Genomic DNA, 22,672 nt, shown 5'->3' on the forward strand with positions numbered 1-22,672 from the left:
ATCTTGTTTGAGATCCTCTTATGGGAAATTTTAGGCCTGTGGAAGGGTGGCCTGCACCGTCTTTGTTCACACGCAATAGGAAGAGATTAGAATGAGGGCTTCAGATCTCCATCTTTACTCCAGCTGTGTCCTACCCTTCCTCCAGCTTTTCTTACTCAGTAGGCACTTCCCTACCCTCAGACCTGGACTTGATTTTTCTGTTACCAGTGCCTTCCTTCCTAGCCTTTCCACACTCTTTAGAACATTCTTGCCTGGTTCAGAGAAGAACTGATTTCATGTACTACCAGCAAAGGGCAAACTCTTACACTTTCTCCACACAGGCGAATTCGATTCCCTCACTTAAAATTCTACAGAGATCGCTCTTTGGAACAAAAAATCCAAGCACCCCAGGAAACTCTCATGGTCTAGGGTTTGTGTGTGAATCTTTAGTTACAGCTTTCATTATATAGCTGGCTTTGTATCAGCCCAGCTTTGCTCAAACCAAGCTTAATACACTCCCTTTTATATTTTTCACACTTTTACAATTGCCCTTGCTCATCCTCAGACACCTGACTCCACCAGTCCTTTGCAGTCTCCTTTTGGTACAGGAAGACTCAGTAGAAACAGCTTCTCAGGGAAGTCTCCTCCCTCCCAGGCAGATCTCACCCCATCCCCCTGGCCCTTAGAGGATGTGATTCTGGATGTGTGAGGCTTTCCCCTGCTGCGTTGTTATATGTGTGTCTTTGGCTGCTTGGGTATTAGGTTTCTTTTATTTCTTTAAAACCCCAAATACCCTAGCTTCTTAGCTAACATTGGTTGAGTAAAGAAGTATCAGAACTGACGATGGAGGCAGCAGACCCCAGCCCTGAAGACACCCCGTTTTCCTCATTAGGCACACTTCTGAGGCTATGTGCTGGCTTTTTCTATTTGAAATGGTGTTTTTCAGGACTGTGATGATATTTCCTAGCAGCTCCAAGGCAGGAGTCACTACTCCATGTAGCTTACTTTTCAACCTGCAGTTCCCTGTCTTTCTGCCCTTCAAGCAGGGATGACATTCTGGTAGCACTTGACCGACCCTCTCTAAGGCTGGAGAGCAGAGAGTCTCATAGCCTTCTTTCCCAAATAAAGTTGGAAACAATGACAAAAGTAGACTCCCCCCCCTTTCTAAAATGTGAAAGAAAGACTGTGTGAAGACACTGAATGATCCCTTAGAAAGAAACAGTATCAGTCCCTCTGAATTCTTACAGGCCTGCCTATTCAGTTTTCTCGCCAAGGCCAGGGAACGCAGCATTCTCTTGCATTTTGTGGTAGGAGCTGTGGATCAGTGGGTGGTCTCCCATACCCACACCACCCAATGCCATCCATGCCATGCACCGCCAGTGAGTTATGAGTGTGCTTCAGCTAGCACTTTCCCTGCTCTAGTGGTTTCTGTCCAGAGCCTTTAATGTCACTTTGACAAATGTTACTTTAACATAGTCTTTTGTGGTTTAGCAATGATACATTTGGTAGCCATCGGACAGACTGGAAGCTTCTAATTTTTTTTTTAATGTGAATCACGTGCATTTTACAGACAAACTTGTATAAGACAATGATAATGTCATGATTGGGACTCCATGATTTGTGAGTAACACACAAACTGAAACTAATTCTCTGTGGTGGCGTTTCTCTTCTATTTTCCCTTACATACCATAGAGGCAGACTAAAGTACAGTTGCCTTGAGCACCTACAGGACAGTAGAGTAGAAAGTGCATCGGCTAAATACCTTGCAGGTCTGATTTTTTACTGCATCTATGCCACTTACTATTAGTGTGTGTGGTAGGGAGATGATCTCCACAAACCTCAATAGTTTCCCTAAGACAGGGCGAGTAAATGCTCCCAAAGAGGAGCCAACACTGTATTAAAATACACAACACACATATAAGACATGCTAGAATCAGTTCGCTTCCACCACCTTCTATCCCTTCACTTCCCAGGAAGAATGAAACATTTAATAGTTCAAATCTTAGTACATAGGGATTAGAATATTCTAAGAATCCCCAACTCCTCACACTTCGAGTTTGTCTGAGCATCCTGGCCTCCTCTGATAGCCAAAGAATCAACAAGATAACCTCCTAGAATAAGTTTAGTGCCACAAGTCTCTGCCAGAAAACACCAGGGCCCTAAGTACTCCACAGAGTCCTGCTAGTGCATGAACTGACACTTGGAATACAGGACAGTGGTATCCTAAAGCAGAAAAAAAATGGGGATTAGGAATAAAGGTTGGTGCTGGGCCATTTCCCTCAAGCCTGGGGTCTGGATTCCATTAAGCTCATTGCCTAGATATCCCACAGGTATCTCAAAACTCATCATTTGTCAAAGCGAACTCATCATCTTCCCCTCCCCCAAATTTCTCCCTCCCTTCATATTCCCTGACTTGGTAGATGGCAATGCTATCCATCTTTGACCCATTTCAGACTCTCTGGCTGCTCCATCTTGCCCCTCAGGTGCATCAAATCAATCACAAAGTGTCATTGATTTTTAACTCCTGAATCCCCTTTGCCTCTCCTTCTGCCTCCATACTTCCTCTGGGCCAGCCCCGATTCTCAGGTCTTATCATTGTCTACCCGGACCAGCGGACCAGCGGACCAGTCTCTTAGTGGTTTCTTCCCCAATACCTCACTGTCTGTAATCTGTCCTCCCAGAACTGCTGAACCCCAATAAGCCCATGCCATTCCTTTCCTTAAAACCTTTTCACCATTCCTCTTGCCCACCAGATGTAGTCTCACCTCCTTGGAGTGACTGCCATGGATCTGACGTTCTAGCGTCTCCAGAGGTGCTGAGCATCCATCATACCTAATCGGCTTAGCCTTTGTTTGTCCTGTTCCCTCTGTAAAATTGTTTCCCTTTTCAGCTTTGCCTTTCACCTTCTGAATTTTGATTTATCCTCCACGACCCATTTAAGATACTGCCTCTGAAGGAAGATTTGGATGTCTTTGTGAAATTGAGTGGCTTCTGTCTTAAACAGCAGGGCTTTCATTGCATTAGGAACATTTGTAGGAATGCCCCTATCCCTTCTAGATCCCGAGACTCCGGTGTTTAAGCTGTGTGCTGCGAATGTACACAGGTCCACCCAGCATAGTATCTGGCATCTAGTAGAAACTGAGCAAATGTACGTTAAATGGAAAAGGACATGGCCATTTTTAAAAATATTCTTCAGGAGCCTGTCCTTTTAGTCCAATTAGCACAAATTACAGAGCCAAGGAAATCAATAAAAATCAACTTTTCTCATTGAGAAACTATTGAGGCTTGCTGTTTATTGAGACTGTCCACAGGGTCAGGGCAGGGTGACCTCCTCCATGCAGGCGAGTGTCTAAGCTTGTGACGTTGCTTTCCCTTTTCTTCTGGGAACATATTTGTTAAGGACTTCCACACATGGACTTTATGGCTTTAACAGGGTCCTACTCTGCTTTTGTCTAAGGGATGAGGGAGTTCACTAAGGCTGTGGAAAGAGAAGTGGCTCTTTGGTGAGACTTCGCAACTCTGCTTGTCCAGAGCTTGATGGCATCTTCCTTTGTATCTTTTAGTGTCACAAACAGACATCTGAAACAATGGCCCGTAGGTGTGACCCTAGTGGTTCTTACTCCTGGAGACAGGGAAGCCAATCTTCCTTTATCATTTTGCCCTTGCCACATCTGCTTGGTGCTGGTCTAGGAACAGATGCAGTTTTCCATTGCTGGTCAGCAAGTTATTTATGATTCACTTAAGGTCACTAGTGGGAACATGGCTGGGTTGCCAAATCTCAAATCCTTCCATGAGGTAGAGATGATGACTTATACAAGTCTAATCAAATATAGTACACTTCTTTATTATAATTTACATATCCCCATAATTCACACCTTTTCAAGTTTCATTAGAATTCCCTTGTTGTTATTAAAGTTTTTCCTAGTTCTGACAGAATTTCCAAAAACATTCTTTTCTTTCTCAGGAATACTTAGGGTATCTCTACCATTTATTATGGAACAACCTAGAGTAGCAGGTCCTAGTTAATTTTTTTTCTTAGATATTCCTCAGAGGGGCATGGGTCCTATATACTAAAGCTTAAGAGTTCCTATAGAAGTTGTCATTAATTTTTTAGTGGGCTATGTTGAGTGGAGGAAAAGGTTTGCCTCTTGAAAGCATTGCCTGTTTAAGGATATGGGGAAGTTTGCCATGATTCTTACTAAGAGTATGTCATATTTTAAGACTTGTTTCTGGTACAACAAATATTGAACTAGAGAGTGTATCAGTTTCTATTTACTGGCAACACTACCCATGGCCTTTAAAAAAAAAAAAAAAGAAAAAGAAAAGAAAAAAAACACTAATAGAATTGGATGTGTCAATGGAAGCAAGCCCAACCAAGTGGTCTTTTCAGGAGACTTACATGGCAATCATTAATCAGTTAGCTAGCTCATGATACAGCAAGAAGGGAGGGCCAAAGGAGTACCAAAGTAAGAAACATTTTAAAACTAGGATCTGTGAGACATAGGCTTTGGTCTGCAGCCTATTTTTCATAGACGAAGGCTAGTGTGTATGATCCTACAGTTGTTTTTAGTAATAAGAATAGGTAAGGCAGATCAAAGAGGCAGACACAGTTGGATTCTACTATACTACTCCGCTGACATTTCTAAGTCTGTACTTGTGTATTTATCTCTGAGTCCTAGGCAGAACCACTTAAACTATGGACATATGGCGTCACTATTGCCCGGGAACTTATTAGGAATGTTCATTTTCTTCAGCTCATTCTAAGCCTACTGACTCAGCATCACTGGGGCTAGGCTCCAGGAATCTAGAGTTTAACAAGCTCTCCAGGTGATCCTCATGAACATTAAACTGAGGAACATTATTCTAGGGCATTGTATCCTTGAGTATGTGTTTTGTGGATTTTTTCTTTTAATAGATGCCATGCCAAAAATGTTTCCAGTTCTGGTCAGATGAATTCGGAAAATTCTGGGTTAAACAAAGTCAAGCTTTCTTTCTTGGAGTCAGGGTGGGGTGGGGGTGGGGGGAGCTTCTACTGCATTTTGCAGAGCTCTTAATGCCATACTTCAATCATCCACTGAGATGATTTCCAGACACACAGAATAATACCTAAGTTCCCGTCAAGAGTCTATGCTTGCTGAATGCTCCTGCTTCTCTCTGTGACCTCATTTTCCACCTTGGTTGTCCTTGCTTATTCCACACTGTGGACACTGCTTGCTTGTCCACACACACACACACACACTTTATTTGAAGGCCTCTCCACTTGCTCTTCCTGTTGTCTGGAGATGTCAAATCACTGCTCAAATGTAACTTCTTCACAGAGGCCTTCCCTGGTCATCCTGTCACATTACTCTAGTCCCTTTCCATAATTCTTTTTTTTTTTTCATAGTCCTTATTTCTCTTACATTTGTGCTCTCTGTCCATTGGTTTATTTGGTTCATTTTTTGCCCCACAGCATGACCCCCCGGGCTGTGCACTGTATGAGGAGTTGCATGTTTTTCAGGGCCTTTTAGTAACGCCTGGCACATGGTATTATTTGTGGGTGGGGGACCAAATAAATGATGAGAGGGAAATGGATGCTAGTAGGCTTCAACAGTTGCAGTGTGGAGAGGAACAGTGGTAGGACGGGGTGTGGCTAGCCAAGAAGAGTATGCGACATTCCCAGGACTGATAGGACTCTTTCAAATGTTTGTGACCCACTGGGTCCTAGGAAACATACATTGTTAAAATTGATCCCAAATCAATGATTATTCTACTAGTGTTGCTGAGTCATAGAGATACGAATTTCACACACACACACACACACACACACACACACACCTATAATTAGGGAAAAGGTGTGATTCCGCTTATACAGAATGAAATACTGGCTAGCTCCACAATCAAGTGTTTTCCCTCTATCTTTCCTCTTTATTTGTCCTATGGGGATCATTTATGGCTTTTTGGCTTTAGCAGCTACTTGTAGACACTGCTTAAGTTTCTCTGCTTAGTGTCTGGTTTTCTCTCTTGCATTTCTACTGCCAGTGTGACATGTTCACTTTGATACTGATGTAGCACCTTCACATTCAGTATTATCTAAAGCTAAAAGCACCCAAACCATGCTTTTGGTCCCTGACAGTTCTGGAAAAGACGGCATCAGTTCACACTTGACTCCACTCAGTTCCTCGCCTACGATTTTCTCTTTTTTGCCCCAAGCTGTCATCCTACCACTGGTCCATGAAACCCAGCTCTGAAGTTTTTAGCCCTTGATTTACATTCATGTTATGCATCTCTCCTCTTGACTCTGGTAAGTCAGCATGGCCACATCTTCCTGTTCAGATAAGGGTCCCCTCCATGCCTCATAGTTCTCTGATCTAACCAAACCGGGCTTCTTATTCTTCCCTGACTCTTCCTACCACATTCTCATTTCTTCGCTAATTCTTCTCCCTATGATGAGAATGCCTTTCTTTTTTATCTGTGTTTATTCATCTGCTCATGCTTAAACAACTACATCAAATATGCTGTCCTTCATGAAGGCTTTCTGCTATTCTCTGGTAAATGAAGCATATACTTGCTATCTTCCCACTTATAGAATACCTATGATTTCTGGCATGTTATGGCTCATTTTTGTGATAATTTGCATTCCTAGTTTTACTTCTACAATCATACTGAGTACATCAAATGTAGTTGTCTGTGTTGTCCTTACCTCTTAGTCTCCACAGTGGCCCAAGAGCTAGCAATTTACTGACTAGAAATCTATGAGGGTCCCGACTGTATCTCATCACATCCGTGCTGCTAGATACACACTAGTGATGTTTTCTGCCTAGGAAATGAACTAAATGGTCACACCAAGGGCTTTGGGGAGTGGTATGGCTCCCGTTATTAAGCATGTGACATAGAAAAAGTGTGGTAAGGTTAAATGAGTGCCAGTGTCATACAGTAGGAGACCCAGGACTGCTAGTCTCTGTCTGCAAGTCTGCTTCTTGCTTCTCTTAGGAAGCCTCCTCCCTCTGGGAAATAGCAGTGACCATCCGCCAACCTCTGAATGTCTTAACTGCTCGCAGCAAGGGCAACTAAGTGGCTTAAACAATATATCCCAGATAGATAAATTCTGATTTAGATGCCCGGATTTCAAAATGAAGTTTCAGGCAATCACCTTGTGTGTTTCTAAATCTGGTGGCTTGGGAGCAGTCAAAAAAAAAAAAAAAAAAAAAAAAAAAAAGCCGGGTCTGCCTCCGTTCTACCCACCCACTCACTCAGCCTCCCCCAAATTGCACAATTTATTTGCATTGAGGGAGCCCTTGCTAATTGCCTCTTATTGGTCTGTTACAAGATGAAGCACCGGAAAGGAGACAAAGCCTCCCTGTTCACATTCTCAGTGGGCAGCAGGGGTCTCTGTAGAAACTGGAGGCAGGCTATTCATTTTGAAAGCAAGGACAAGATCTTCCACCATCCAGATCCCTCACATTAAGGTCACAGTATTGCATCCTGGGAGATCCTGTCCATTTCTCAAATTGCCTAGTTTAGTTAGAGTCTATTTAATATCAGTCTGTTTATTTAATAAATCAAGATTGCTTATTGATTTTTTTTTTTTTTTTGCTCTGAAGTGATATAAACGCTACATATTAATTTCGTTGTTACTCTTTCCCAGTTGGCTGTGAGAGGAGGGGGGTGGGCATAGCACGAACACATATTCACGAACACATCATTCTTGTATTTATGTTCTAAGAAGTAAGGAGCGAGGCGGTAAGTGAGCCTGATAGCTAACTGAACTTTCAGTTTGGAATTCCTTCCTCTCTATTGGGCCTTCGCTCGGTTTCAGTAATCGCTGCTCAGGCTAGTCCTGGAGCCTTGCTTTTGCTCACACTTGTACACAGTTCTAGGAGGGGTTGTTGCCAAAGCCATCATGTGATTTACTGACCCTCCACTGGGACAAGGGGGAACAGATACCACTTTGTGATTTTATTATAAGGAGGCTGGGTTAATATTTCTAGGTGAAACAAGCTACTATACCGAGTTCAAACATCTGAAGAGGGAAGTTAAGAAACCCTGAATGCGGGGTGTAAGGATTATTCTGTCCTGGGGCTGTACAGACGTCGTCTGAGGCAGGGAGCAGGAGAAGAAAGGACACATTGTGACCCATTTCCAACACCTCCTGTGTGTAGAGGCGGAAGTTCCTTGCCTGCAGAGGGACACGCGCAGAGGAAAAATAGGAGAGTTACAACATGGCACTTACATAAACAACACCGAACCGGCATAAAACATCTAACAAAATTACACAACTTCAAGCTTGGAATTTTTATACAACATAAATATTAGGGTTCAGCCCATTTAATAATGCTATATAAAATCAAGATTTAAGGCAGTAATGTTCCACATAAACTCTGAAAACAACATTTATGCTTCTTATAAAAGCAGAAAATGATTGCATTCTGTGGGCTTTTCAAAATGATGAATATAATCACATGAAGCAACAAAAATGGATTGAATTAAAAATCCACTAGTTTCAATTTAAGTTGGTTAAGGGGGAAAAATGTAGTTTCTGGCCAAGGACTGAGAAAAATTTACAAGTATAAAAAAAAAATGTTGTATGCACTGTTATGCAGTTAAGCAGCCTTCTCCCAACATGTATGTGTAGCCCGAGTCACCAATGAAATACGAGCTGCTTCAAACCTGCTAGGTCCAAGAAACCCTTTAATGGTACCTACTGTCACAGGGAGAGCTGCTGTGCTCTTATTTTATTTTTCTCCCTGAATAGTCCAGTGGCTCCCCTAGTGTCTTTATCGATTTAGTCTCCATCAGTGTTGGCTGGTTTGGACTGGCTGTGAAGTGTAGACTTAAACTCATCAGACCCCCAATAGAAGTACACTTCTGGAATTTCTGACTTATCCCTCTGCCTTCGTGTGGCCAATTTGTAGCTCTTTCTCTTATTAAAAGAGAGCAGGCCCGTGCTGTAATGATCTTCCTAACTAATGCAGGGTACACTTGGTTCTCTCAGGATCTGTGTTTGTGTTGTGGTGAGATGGGCAGGACTGGTGAACAAAGGCAAAACCAAACAAACAATAGACAGCCCCACCCCTGAATTCAGCATGGTGATAGCTTGTATTAAACGACTAGACAGAGCCTAACACAGTTCTACTCTCCACATGCCAACAGTTTTTCTTGAAGTCGTGACTTGTAGAGGACAGATATGCCTATTTTGATTTAGAAAATGATTTGTTAGTAACAGACAACATGAAATCAACTGGCCATTGCACTAAATCCCATGGTTGTTCTTAAATAATTTGTGTATCTAACTATACTGTTGTTCATTTATGCATGTATCTGTCTGTCTGTCTGTCCTTGAGTTTCATGCTGTCCTGAAGCTCGATCTTGGTATCTTTCAGGGTAGGCTAGAAGGTGCTTCCTTGCTTGGTGAGAGTACACTGTCGTAGGGTCTGGAAATTTTGGAAGAGGTTGATATGAAGGAGTTGAGCACAGCCGGGGTCTAGTTGTAGGCATTAAATTCAAAACATGCGTGTATAAGCAGAGTGGTATTTAAATAAACGACAATAAATATACATACATATATAAGCCTCTTGAGTAAGTTTTATGACACAACTCAGTTTCCATGAACCATAAAAAGTAGATAAAAATGGTAAAGCCGTGTACCTGGTGGAGAGGTATATTGATCTGCTTCAGGAGATCCTTCACTGCCGCCTGGAGCTCGTAGAAGAACAATTGCATGGGGCATTCAGTGTTATGATCCACACTTTCCATAGATTCAGAGCCAGAAAGCTTTTGGATCCACTCCCACTCCTCCCTGTATGTTGAGTCAAGTTAAAATTAGAAATATAAGAGAAGTTCAGAATACAGCTCAGAACTGTCTTGGTGTCCAGAACCTGAACAACCAGTTCTTGGTGTTTAAAATGCAATGCCATTTATGGGACTTGAACCTTTTGCTACCCAAGTGGAGTTCAAATGGGCTATATTTCTGATTTCAGCTTAGTTCCCCTATCCACGGCACTGGTACCTCAGACAATAGGTCTGTCTCGTATGCACCAGCTTTTGTGCCTAAAGCTTTCAGGTGTTTGGAGTCACTTCCTGACTGCCCTTGTTTTCCAGCCGCTGTAAGCTCCGAGAGCCTACATTTTTACCACCATGGCATCTACTGGTTAATTCCACAGTTGGCTAACCACAGGACTGTGATCCAACCCAGGCAACAAACCACATGGCACATTTCAGCCCTGGCCTGTTGTAATCCTGGGGACTATTTTGGTTTCGTTCCCTTTCCAAAAGCTTGAGGAGAATCACAAACAGGAACACCAGACAATTCCAATAAAAGGGACCAGGGGACACACATCACTGCTTGCTTCCTCTTCCTCCCAAGCCAGTCATCTGTGTCTTCATTCTGCATGCTCCATAGTTCTTCCTAATGAACTTTTCCAACTGACAAGCAGAAGGGAAGGGGAAAGAATGGTGGTGGGAGGGAAGACCATCTGGCTGGTCCCCCAAAAGCCACTCTGCAAAAGGGGCTTGAAAAGACCAAGGTAAATGCATCTCCGGCAACATTGTTTCCACAGGTATTTTGCGCAAGTCTCAAAACACATTCTGGTGGCCCAGTTCTGCAGGGAGCAGTGACATGCTCTCAAGAGCAAGCTAGGCAGCAAAGGAAAGCCCTTCTTTTCATGGTGGAAGGCTCTCACCAAAGGGACATCACAGCCTGGGCTCCAGTCTCTGGGTCAGAAAACCAAGCTGACTGTGCTGAAGGAGGTTCATTATAAAAAAAAAAAAAAAAAAAAAAAAAAAAAAGGAGCAGCAAAGCAAGAGAAACAAACAAGTCAATCACCAACCCCAAGCTCTCCATTTAACCACCCTCTTAGAAGAGTTTCTGTTTTTAAGAGATCTGTTTCATTTCAAGCCTCATACTGGACAAGACTATGGAAAAATCTATCATTTGTTCCAATAAGACAGAGAGAAAAAAGTCAAACTTTAGTCCTATTGCAATTTGGGCATACTTTTAGCTTCACAACTAATCGAAATCTTTGGGAGCCAACGTGGGGATGATTTTCCTTTTCCCATCACTAATATGTAACTAGATGAGAGGTTTATGATTAGCACAATATATGCAGACCCCAAAGGACAACATTGCTGAGACAGGGTCTGGAATTGAATTAGAAAATCACCAATAAGAACCACACTGCAGCTAACTAGTCAATATGGGCTGTGAAGATGGGGAGGTGGATGGAGCTTGCGCGATGAAGGCGGTGCATGTCTTCTGTACAGGTGAATCTGGATGCTTGGAAAGGGAAAAAAGCTGTTGATATAATATAAAAAAGATGGTGACTAAGACTTTGTGACACAAATCAAAAAAAAAAAAAAAAAAAAAAAGAAAGAAAAAGAAAAAAGATGAAAATGACCATTATCCATTTAACTCACAAATGAGCTTTGCTGTCTTCTGGAGAAGGCTGAAGATACTACCAGATGGTGATTGCTGAAATGACCACCAGAGGGCAGACCTAAAGCCCAGGTGCAATTGATAAGCGGAAGAAGGGGATGAGGTGGTCAAAGAGCTGTCAAAGAGACTACGACATCTCTTGCACCTTAATCACCTTCTCCATGGCCATCAGGGGTGCGTATGCAAGCAAGCCTGTGGACAGCACAGTAACCAAAGTCTTGCCATTGTAGAGACCAAATTTCAAAGGGCCATATATTTGTTTTTGGTTAAACAAATCCACATTTGTAAAGAACTTGAGAACCTAGTTTGTATTCTTTAAAGCCTAAACAAGTCTGGAGATTTCCCCTTTTGTTATGTATTCCTTCTTTTCCTTCATTTTTGTTGAACACAATTCAGTTCAATACAGTACGACGAATGGGAGGCCTGCCATTAGGGCTAGGGATAAAGCTGAGCCAGATTACCAAGACTAGGCAACTTTCCCGAATCTAGACTAACAAAGTCAGTCACCAAGTGCCAAACCATAGAAGAAATTTCTGGACGTTTGGGCTTTGTTTCTAATTTCCTTCCCTAGAGGGTTGTCAGACATGTAGAAAACTTATAAAACCCAAAAGCCTGAGAGGTAGGAGAGGGTAGAGTGAAAGTAGGTGCAGCTCCTATAGATCAGGGAGAAGCAGTGATTCCACAAGAGATCGTAACTATTTCCAATGGTGAAAAAGAGGGTGGGGACAGTGTGCAAAGACAAGCCTTTGTTAATAAGCCAGTAGAGTATTGCTGGTTGCATCCCGAGTGAAGCGAAAGGGTCAGTGAAGTTTTGGCGCCCCCTTTAATGGCTTTTCTCCTCCCAGTTGGCCTTATCCTAGATGCTAGGACTCCATCAGGCTTTGGAACATCTCATCAGAGAAACGACGACACTGGTAGACAGCACTTGACTTTCCCCTGAACAGATCAGACCAAGGGAAATCCTAACTTTGGAGCACTTACTTGGAGATGTTATTGTTTTCGCGGATCTTCACATGGCAGAGAATGTTGGGCAACTTTTGGGTTACGAGCACTTTGATCTGATCCACAGAGCTACATAGCTTTAGGTAACCTAGATACAGTCCAGGAGAGAGACGTTGATGACTCCTTTTATGATAGGAGAGAATATCCTGTAGGGCAAAGAGAGACACAATGAAACCAAACCATCCTAAGGATCTCTCCAAACCTTTAAGGTGGCCCTATTATGAATGAAAGGAGCCATGTGTGAGTGTGATGAGGTAAGAAACCCCAGGTACCACTGTGAGTAGTGGGGAGGTATTAAGGTTACAGATAGTCTTGTCTGCAGGAAAATTCCCTCTCCAAGTCAGATAACCAGTCTTTAAGATATATTTTGAATGTTTCTTTTTCTCAGATTTCTGTGCCAAGTGTAAGTTTGTGGGTTATGATGGGGATTAGTCTGCTGCTAGGGGATGTAGAAAATGTCCAGCTGTGGGGAAATGAACATTTGTCTGTGTAAATGCTGACAGAACACATTATTCTTAATTTCAGGATAACTAAGGTAGAAAAGTCTACTTTAAAGACAACCATTTAAAATAGAATCTAAGTAATGAGTAGCAAAATAAAAGTTTGATTCTTTATCTCAAAAATTAAGAAGAGCCCCAAGTGGATCATTTAATTTTTTCAACCATTCATAGTTAGATAGCATTTGTAGTTACACACTAATTCCAAGTGTGAAGAAGAAATGAGTGGAGCATTGGTTCCTTTGGATTAATACTTTAGACCCCAAAGTGTGGCAGCTCATGACACACTTCGTATTTGCTTTTCCCAGTGTCATTATGAAGAAAAGACATTTTACAAAGCACTTGAAGTCTTTGTATTCTTTCCCCAAGACCTTTAAAATGTTGATATGCAAATATGTCCTTGTGGAGAGTCTGTTCATTTTATTCCCTTCAGTCATCCACTGTCCTACCCTGTAGAAACCCTACTGGATTTTCCATGATCAAGGACTTTGCAAAGAAGTTGACTGAGTCCAAAAAGTTATTTTATCTTTTACAAGATTAAAACATTGTCTGAATGATTTTGTGTCAAAGTTTTGCATTACGTCCTACAGACTTCGAAGGCTGAGGGACGTTGTTGGTATGGGAGGGGATGCCAAGTTAAGTACAATTACATGGTTGAATGGGATTGTGTTTACTCTAATCAGTTCTCAGTGAATTTTGTGGGATATGACTTTCCCCTCTCTGTGTATCTGCAGAAACTCAGATTACCAACAACTGATATTCTCCCCTTCCCCACTCCCTGTTTTAGTAGACTCCTCTACTAACTATTTAAGCCTTTGAGCAGTAGGGTTTGGGGAGGGGAGAGAGAAAATTATGTCAGGTAGCTGATTATAGAGGAAGGGTTCTTTGGCTGCATCTAACCTGGCTTTCAGAAAGGCTGGAAAACTAAGAGTAAATTTAAAATGTATCATCACAAAAATGATAAGTAAATGAGAGGACAAATATGCCAATTAGCTCGATTTAATTATTTCACATTGTTTCCATATATAAAAACATCACCTTGCACTCAGCTAGTGGTTATGCTGACTGTTCAATTAAAACAGTGTTCAGAAAGATGAATTAAATTTTTAGAAGAGCAAAATAAAGGGAACTAACTTTCACCACTAAATGAGGAAAGACCAGAATTTAAATCAAAACAGATCCCTGAACATGCACAGAAATCTTGATGGAAGAGGAAGGAATGAGGCTTCCTGGACAGATGCTCTCTGTAGAAATGAGTGGTCCTTTCTAGAATCCACTGTCTATAGTAGACTCTGCATCACATTCCCTCTCCTCTCCATCACATACGTACTGAGTACCTTTGAGGTGCTCAGCACTGAAGTGAACTCTCAGCCTCAGGTAAGCAAGCTTCAATTCTTCCTCCACGGATGCCCGAGGAGGCCGAGAAAGACAGGTGAATGAACATACCATCATACTGGGCTGACTTCAGTTTTGTAGTAGGGCAACACCAGTAGTTAAACCCATATCCTTGTAATATCCTTGTACATACTTAGGGTGTTCTGCTACTGAATTACACCCAGCCCCTTTGTTTTTTTTTCTTGAACTAAATAATGAAATTAATGATAAGGATTTTTTTTTAAAATTTCTTTGTGCCAGAAATATTTGTGTGTAAATTACTATATAATGTGGAGGTCAGATCTCTAAGATGTTTAGAAAAACAAAGTCCAAAATAACTTTCGAAAGGCATTTGGCAAAGAACAAAATAGAAAAACAAAACAACTTATGATCAAGAAAGATTATTATTAATATAGGGGTGGGTGAGTTTCTTCTATGTCTCTGCCAAACAGATCATAGATAAATGGTTCACTAGAAGAAGTCTGATCAAGGTTAGTGTTTTTGGGAAATTAAATATTAAAGGGTTAATGTAAGAAGGAAAAATAGAAGTATTGGGATCAGCAGAGTTTGGTGATATATTCTCTAGGGGTACAAGCAGATGTGGCTGTAGACCCACAGGCCATTATCTTTGAGGCCTCATGGAGAACTGCAAAAGTCCCAAAAGACTAGGAAAGGACAAATATGCCCATCTTTGCAACAGAAGTGGGGAGAACACAGGATGTCTCTTGTAATTAAAGACCTTCAAATTATTGATCTTTGGGGTGGGGAATGAGAAAGCACCATCACACAATCAATTTGCAGCTAGCTAGCTAACCCTGAGGCACTAGAGTAAGTGTGGTTTTGTGAAGAGAAAGTCAGATAGACAGCGTTCATTTGTAATACCAACAAAATAGGGGTCCACAGAGCAGGGCGAAATCTCCAATGTAATCTGTTTTACCAGATAATGGGCGGTGGGAGTGGGGGGAGCAGAGTCTTGACCACATTGCTTTAACAAGCCCAATAACTGGGTTGAATATTTGTGGATAATGAAGATGGTATGGGAATAGTAGATTGAGTGACAACTCAGAAGGGACTGATCCCCAGGGCCAGTATTTTCAGCTCATTTATTGACATTCTGGACAAAGCAAATCAAGAATGTGTGTATCAAATTTGTGGGGTCCAAAATTCGGTGTGGTTTGGCTTTTCTGGAAAATAGCAATAAAGCTATGAATGACCCAGTACATTGGGAAAGTAAGCCTATCATAATTAGGGTTGAAACGTAGTAAGAAAATGTGCTTGTAAAGACTCAAACCCAAGGGTACAAATATAGGATGGGTAAGGGTGTTAGAGAAAAACATGTGAGGGCCAGAACTGGCCACAAGGAGAATGTGAGTTAGGGACATACTGTGGTTACACAAAAACCAACACCACTTTGGGATGGAGTAATTCACTCTTTCATTCAATTTTTAAAAAGAATGTTACTAAGCACTTACTATGTATTTTTGTGTCTTTACATAGTCATTTATCCTTTATTAGTCAGACTGTTTTTGGAGCCTGAAAAATGAATGGGAAGAGAAAGCTGTCTCATTCACATAATCTAAAGTACTAGGAAGACCTCTAAGGCCAAACTGAATGCCTGTCACCTGATTTAACCTCGAACCTGCATCTCCAGGCCCTACTTTCCGTCATTACTGTCCTTTTGTGTCTCCTGTCTCTAGACATGGCGAATTGATTTTCCCTCCCCAGTGCCATCTTGATTGCTGCCTCCTGGTTTTTGTTCATATAGTGCTGAGGATAGCACCTCAGGCTCGGGCATGCGTAGCAAGCCCCCAACCACTGAACTGTATCCTCAGCATTCTCTTTTCCTTTTGTTTCCAGATAGGGTTCCTCAGTTACTTGCCTACACAGGCTTTGAACATACTGTAGCCCAGATATGTCTTGAACTTGGGATCCTCCTGCCTCAGCCACAGTAGCCTTGCACCACCAGGTCTTTTACGGGACGCCTACTGCCATGTCAGGGTTCATTCTGGGTTGCTGATGGCATTGAGATGAGGAAGTCTTATCTTTTCCTTTGTGGAACTTGCATTCCGGGGCGAGGGAGAAAGCTATGAACCAATTTTTCTAATCAGCCTAACGAGGTCCGCATGAAGAGTGCGGTAGGCCCGTGGGAACTCAGGGGAGGCTGAAGCTGCCCTTCCAGCTGCTGCCTCATTTCTTTGCCTTGAGTTTTCTCATTTAATCCCCCACTCTCTCCCTCCTCTGGTTTTTTTCTGCATCTGATAAACTAAGCTTCCCCCATGGCTCAGCCCAATGGCACCTCTTCTGCAGTGACTTCCCTGATATTTCTGGGCAGGATTAATAGCGGCTTTGTGTGCCCCCATACTGCACCGTTTGTGTGGCTATCAGGCTCTGGTTTAGTTCTGCCTTGTCCCTTGATTTGTTTACAATTCTGTCTCCCTCCCTTGACTGAACTCCTTGAGAGCAAGGGCCTTGACTCACTCATTTCATTTCCCTATAGCATCTAAAAGAGAGCCTGGCACCTAGTTGATGTTGCAAAAACATGTCTGTGAAGGGTAGATGTGGGTGAGGTCTGGGCCCCCAGTCTTGCTGGTATGGATTCTGAGAATCTTCTACCCAGCCCATCCTCACTGGTCACATCTCTTAAGGGCTTGCTAAAGGACCAATCGGCAGCTGCTTTCCAGTACTTACAAGGCTTTTCTCTTGCTGGGTAAGTCATGGAAGCCAATTGTGTAGGAGGGCAGGGGTCACAAAGAAATGGCTGGTGGTCGATGTGGGTCCAGGACTCAATAGACGAGAAAATATTCAAACTTTCGGAATTGTTTTATAGCCTTTTTAAAAATGGAAAAATATGACTCTAATCTGCATTTCCAACTCCTTTTTTAAAAGTGGGAAATGTTTTGATAATGGTAACCATGTTCGTGCACCACAGTGGGCTGGGGCAGACTGGGGGTTGCCCTTTTTCTGTGGAAAGATGACCATAGATTACTGTAGTCTCTGTTCCTTCCACCATTTCATCTTTGAACCTGGGGTGCAGCTCATCAATTTCATCTTCATAAAGCAATTGACTCAGTGGTGGTCAGCATATTGACAGGGTTAGTAACTGTGAGTACTAACACCCAGGCCTTTTAAATTACTGTACAAAGAACCCTCCCATTCATTAGCCATCCTTCTCTGTCTTTCTGCCCCTCGCCCCCAGGCACTCTGTCTCATTGATCTTGGGTATTATAGATAGAGTGTATGTATGGAATCACACAATCTGTTATGTTTCCTTCTGGCCTCTTTTGCTTAGTGTGATGTTCTCAAGGCTATAACGAGGCCATGATATAGGTTATAACATGGATCATACATCATTCACTTATAAGGCTGAATAAGTTTTCACCACGTGGCCACATTCTGTTTCATTCACCCATTTAGTAGTTGTTAGAGACTGGAGGTGGTTTGTATCCTCTGGTGGTTTATGGACAGTGATTTATCCCCATGGGTGAACTTAGTCATTTTTTATTTCTATCCCTGTTAGTTCATTTCCACTGGCAATTGTGATTCCTTTTTGGTAACCGTGTTAGATGTTCTGGGAGGGGTTAGTAGGAATGTACAGGCAAGACAGCAAAAAAGGCCAAAGAGGTGTATGTATGTACAGGGCATCTAATGGTGATAAGCAAGGAAGCAGAAAGAAAAGTGTTCAAGTTTCTTCAGGACAGCCTGTGAAGAAAGAAGGCAGAGTGCAGTGGGATGGGAAGGCCTCCAGGCTAGGTATCAGAGTGTGGTGTGGGTCTCCTGCCTTCCTCCCTCCCTCCTTTCCTCCCTCCCCCATCTCTCTCATTTTTCAGGTTATGTGACATTGTTAGGTTATCTCCTTGAAATGTGTATCTTCATATATGGCCTAGAAACAGAATTATTTAGCCTCACTGGCTTTCTATGAGAACCCAATGATAATAGATGTGGCAGCGTTGAATATATAGTAAGTTTATATGTAGGAGATTAATGTTCATAGACAACTTCACATTTGAGGGGTCCAGTTCCTGGACTGACTTCTAAAGGTCAAGGTTAGAATAAGCTTTATCCAAGGGCAGTCTTCCTGTTGGACATATCCTCACTGGTAATCAGTTTGCTCAGCGGGACTCCAACTCGTCCACAATGTTTCTTTTACTTCCCAAGCAAACAGGAGGATTTTCCACTCCCAGATACACGAGAGAGGCCATTTTGGAAGGCCTGGGCCTTGAGAAGGGCGGAGATTTGAAAAATTGGATGTCAGAGTTTCCTTGGGGCCTGAGGAATTAGGAAATTAGTTATGGGCTAAGATTTTTGTTGAGACCTTTACCTGTTTGGAAAAACCAGTTGTGAACTATACAGTTTTTGTACGGCATTTCTTAATTGTTATCAAAGGGTAAATGAAGTAAAGGGATGCTTCCAGGGATGACGAGACAGTATCAGAAGTCTCCCCAGGAGTGTGGAGGAGATGAATTGGAAGTGATCTGAGGGGAGCTTAATATTGCTTGGATTTTCTTATGTGGAGAAATAATAAGAATCGTGAACATTACTTTCCTGATGCTGATATGCTATTCTGTCTAATCATCAGAACCCTGTGAGGTAGGGTTTTCTGCAGAGGAGGAGACAAAGGTCTGAAGAATAACTCCCTCTGGCCACAAAGCTAAAGGTATGAAATAGGGTAGATACCAAGTCACCCTGGTTTCAAAGGACACTAGCTAACCATTTCACCTTAATTAGCTACTTACACTCCCAAGGGGCTTCTAATACAGGAACAAGTGTGGTCACCACTTGCCCTCACCCAAACCAAGACAAAGTCCTACATGGCAAAGGTAATCTTAATGGTCAAGGCCGATAGCTCTGGATTTGATTTTGTGGAACTTGGGTTCATAGGAAATTGAGGGAATGTATGTGCATGTGTGAGGGTGGGGGCAGGGAACACAGACATACTCATGGCTCCCCTCTTCACCTTTTATAAGCAAGTGCTAAAAGAAACATTTAAGAAATTTAGTTTTTACAGGGTGACTAATACACTAATCCCCTATAGGGATAAACTGGGGTCTGGGCTACTTTTGCTCCTAGAAACACAGGCCCCAGCATGATATAATACCTGGTTTCTCCTAGACTTATTACATTAAAAATGTGTTACAGGTGCAGAAAAATTCCAATCTGGTGAAAGGTTGTTGGAGAAGGGGACCAAAAATAGAGGCAGGATCAGGTTTCCACACAGATCCAAGTGGAAAATTCACCCCCGCTGACTGGCGCATTCCTGCTTGATGTCGTTCCCACCCAACCCCTCCCCCTTCTCCTCCCCCACCTTCTCTCTCCCACCTCCCTTGCAGGTCTAGCGCTGGACAGGAATGGAGAGCAAGACTCTTAGGGTTGGAATCCAAACACTGAAGGCCAGAGACATAATTCTATCTGCAGCTGGCTTCACCCACTCAATATGGAGGTTGAACCAGACTTTGGTGGCCCAAAGACGCCTAGATATGTCCCAGTAACGAGCTGTACACTCTTCTGTCAAAGACTGGGGGACATAAGGCATCCATCCATCCATGGTTGCTCAGTTACATATGTTTTCCATCAGCTTTTCTACCTAATTCTACATGGTGAATTCAGTGGATGAAAACAACAAACAAACAAAAAACAAAAAACTAAAGAAGGAAAAGGAAGCAGCTTGTCACACATGGCTGTGAGCCACTGGTTAGCCAGGCCTCCAGTTAGTGCTTCCATTTAGCCCAGGTTTGAAGTTTGTTGGTATTGGGAGCTCTTATCTTCCACCCTTCACTAAAATCCTAAGTTAGTATTTCCTAAGTCTCTCACTTGTACTGCAGAGTGTGATTGACAGCTGGAAGAAACCCCCTCCATCAGCTGATATGAGTTGAACTCTCAGTTTTGGCATTTTGTTGCTATGTGTCTAGGGCCACATTCTGTGACTTGCATCAGTCACCTGAGGCTAATTCAGTTTCTGCTCCCTTCTTTCAATATATATATATATAAATATATATATATATAAAGAATATAATATATATGTATGTATATATATATATTGAAAGAATATAATATATTCAATATATATATACTATATATATTATATATATAAAATATAATATATATATTAGCCATATATATATATGGCTAATGCAGTTTCTGCTCCCTTCTTTATATATATATATATATATATATATGTATATATATATATATATATGTACGTATGTATATATATATATATATGGCTGGTGAGATGGCTGAGTGGGTAAAGGTGCTTGCCTCCAAGCCTGGGACCCACAAAGTAGAAGGAGAGAGCTGATCCTTGCAAATTGTCCTTGGACCTCCGCATGTGCACCATGGCATGTTTACTCTCCCTGATAAAGGAATGCTACAGAGGAAGAGCATAAACTTTCAAATGTTCATTGCTGGATGCTGGGTGCCTTGGAAAGGACTTGCCCAAGTGAAGGACTAAATGGGGGCCAAAGCTTCATTAACCCCACCCACTCAACCTCTGTGTGCCACTCTGTGTCCCTTAACCTCTTTGAGCCCCAATTATCCCATCCCTAAAATGGATTTAATTGTGCCTTGCTGTCCTGTGGGTATTATGAGGAATAAGCAAGAATAAATACGTATGTGTGATCTCTCCCCTGCCCTGTACTGTACACTTCATTCCGGTATTGAGATAACATTAACCTCTGCAGATTCCCTTCTTAACCATTTCAGTTCTTCTCACTGGTTCATCGATGTTAATGTCTGCATTGGAATTGTACACCGTAAGTTTTGTGTTTTGATTGCCTGCTCCCTTGAGTGGTAGAGTCTTGGAAAGCTCTGGGACCTTCAGGAGGCAGGACCTGGTTGGAGAGGGTCTTTGTAGTTTATTAGCCTTGCCTAGGCTCTAGTTCTGGCCACTTGATGCTTCCTGGTTTGTGACAATATGAACAGCTTTTATATCAGGCTCCTTCCACCATGGCTCAGGCATTTCCTGTTGTGATGGAATGTAACACTCTGAAACTGTGAACCAAGATAAGCCTTTTCCCCTTAAGTTGTTTCTCTGGGTGAGATTTTGATCATAGTAATGTGAAAGTGACTAATACAATTGTTAGGGAATCTTCAGAGTGTCCACTCTTAGAATTGCTTCACCAGTTCCATACGTAGACAGAAATCAATGAAAGTAACCCACAGTATTGTTCCTACCTGTGGAATCCCGGCAGCGAATCGTCTCAGGACTCTACTGCATTGCCACTGATGAGAATAGCTCTTGGTATATTGTATTAGAGCTGCCATAAATGTATCAGAATCATAAACATCTGAAAATTAAAAAAAAAAAACCCTACATACCTGAATGGTTATTAGTAAAATGTCTAAGGCTGTTGGCTCCTCAGGAGTTGACAGGGACTTCCTCTGGCTCTGCAGTTTTGAGATCTGCATCCATTTGCCATTAAAAAAGGAATAAAGCATCTCCACTTCTCTGATGGTGACTATGAGGATGTTGCCATGGCGATCTTTAATGGGCTCATAGTAAAGTCTTCCCAAGTTGTGCGTTCCAAGTAAATTCTAGAAACCAACAGATTACTGGTAGTTTAGTTGATATTGTAAGACAGAACAACAAAACCACAACAAACGACACTGAAAACTGCCAGATTTCTGAGGAGCTGTTTGCATTTTTTTTTTTCAGACTGAGACATAGCATTGAAGAAACGCACTTAACAAAAATCTCAAAGGAAAGTCTTCACTGTGGGCCTGCAAAGATTACAACAAGAGGCACAGAGGTTCTATTTTCTTAAGCAAATTCAATATCTGTAAATATCTCTTGCCCACATAGACACACCAGCACGTAAACCTCAGTGACCAGCACTTAAGAATCCCAGATGTTTTAAAGAAAAATGTCTGATATTTCAGGCATGCTACTTGTGGAGTTTTCAAGAGATCTACAGTAAGTTAGTGTGAGGTGGGGTTGTTTAAGATGAAGAAGTGAATTGACAATGTCGCACATTGTGCAGAGGTCCCCTGATGACTGTGCTTTCCCTACAAGGTTCTTAAATCAGGAGCTTGGCCTGGTTTGACTTATCTGCATCACTGGCGACTCTGCTTACTGAAAGGCTTGTTGAAATTGCTCATACACTCTGCTGACAGAGGCAGACAATACTTTCAGAAAAGTGAGGAGGATGCTGCCTTAAATATGAAGGAGCTGAGGCATGGATCATTGAAATAAAGAGGAATTGTACAAATACGAAGGGGGTGAAGATCTCTAGCCAAGAGTGCCAGGTTATTGGAATCAAATCCCATACAAACCATTGTGGAGTTCCTAGCTAATGTGTGGGTATGCATGTGCTTGTGTGTGTGTGTGTGTGTGTGTGTGAACTCACATAAATGATGATGTGATGACATGCTAGCGTGAGAGCTGATGTAGAGCTGGGACTTGTAAAAATGA

General features: G+C 42.1%; 1 protein-coding gene across 6 annotated transcripts in view; it reads right to left on the minus strand.

Annotated features, from left to right (window-relative positions):
• Positions 1 to 22,672, minus strand: part of Ankfn1 (ankyrin repeat and fibronectin type III domain containing 1) — a 369,637-nt gene that overhangs the window by 22,020 nt on the left and 324,945 nt on the right. For all 6 annotated transcript variants that reach the window (XM_051192277.1, XM_051192194.1, XM_051192357.1 and 3 more), the window contains 4 exons: positions 21,580 to 21,795; positions 12,374 to 12,540; positions 9,607 to 9,757; positions 7,969 to 8,137 (listed from right to left, as the gene is read on the minus strand). In XM_051192277.1, the coding sequence (XP_051048234.1) occupies positions 7,969 to 8,137; positions 9,607 to 9,757; positions 12,374 to 12,540; positions 21,580 to 21,795 (703 nt within the window). The remainder of the gene's footprint in view (positions 1 to 7,968; positions 8,138 to 9,606; positions 9,758 to 12,373; positions 12,541 to 21,579; positions 21,796 to 22,672) is intronic.

This window comes from Phodopus roborovskii, unplaced genomic scaffold, assembly GCF_943737965.1.
Source record: "Phodopus roborovskii unplaced genomic scaffold, PHOROB, whole genome shotgun sequence".
Classification (NCBI taxonomy): Eukaryota; Metazoa; Chordata; class Mammalia; order Rodentia; family Cricetidae; genus Phodopus; species Phodopus roborovskii.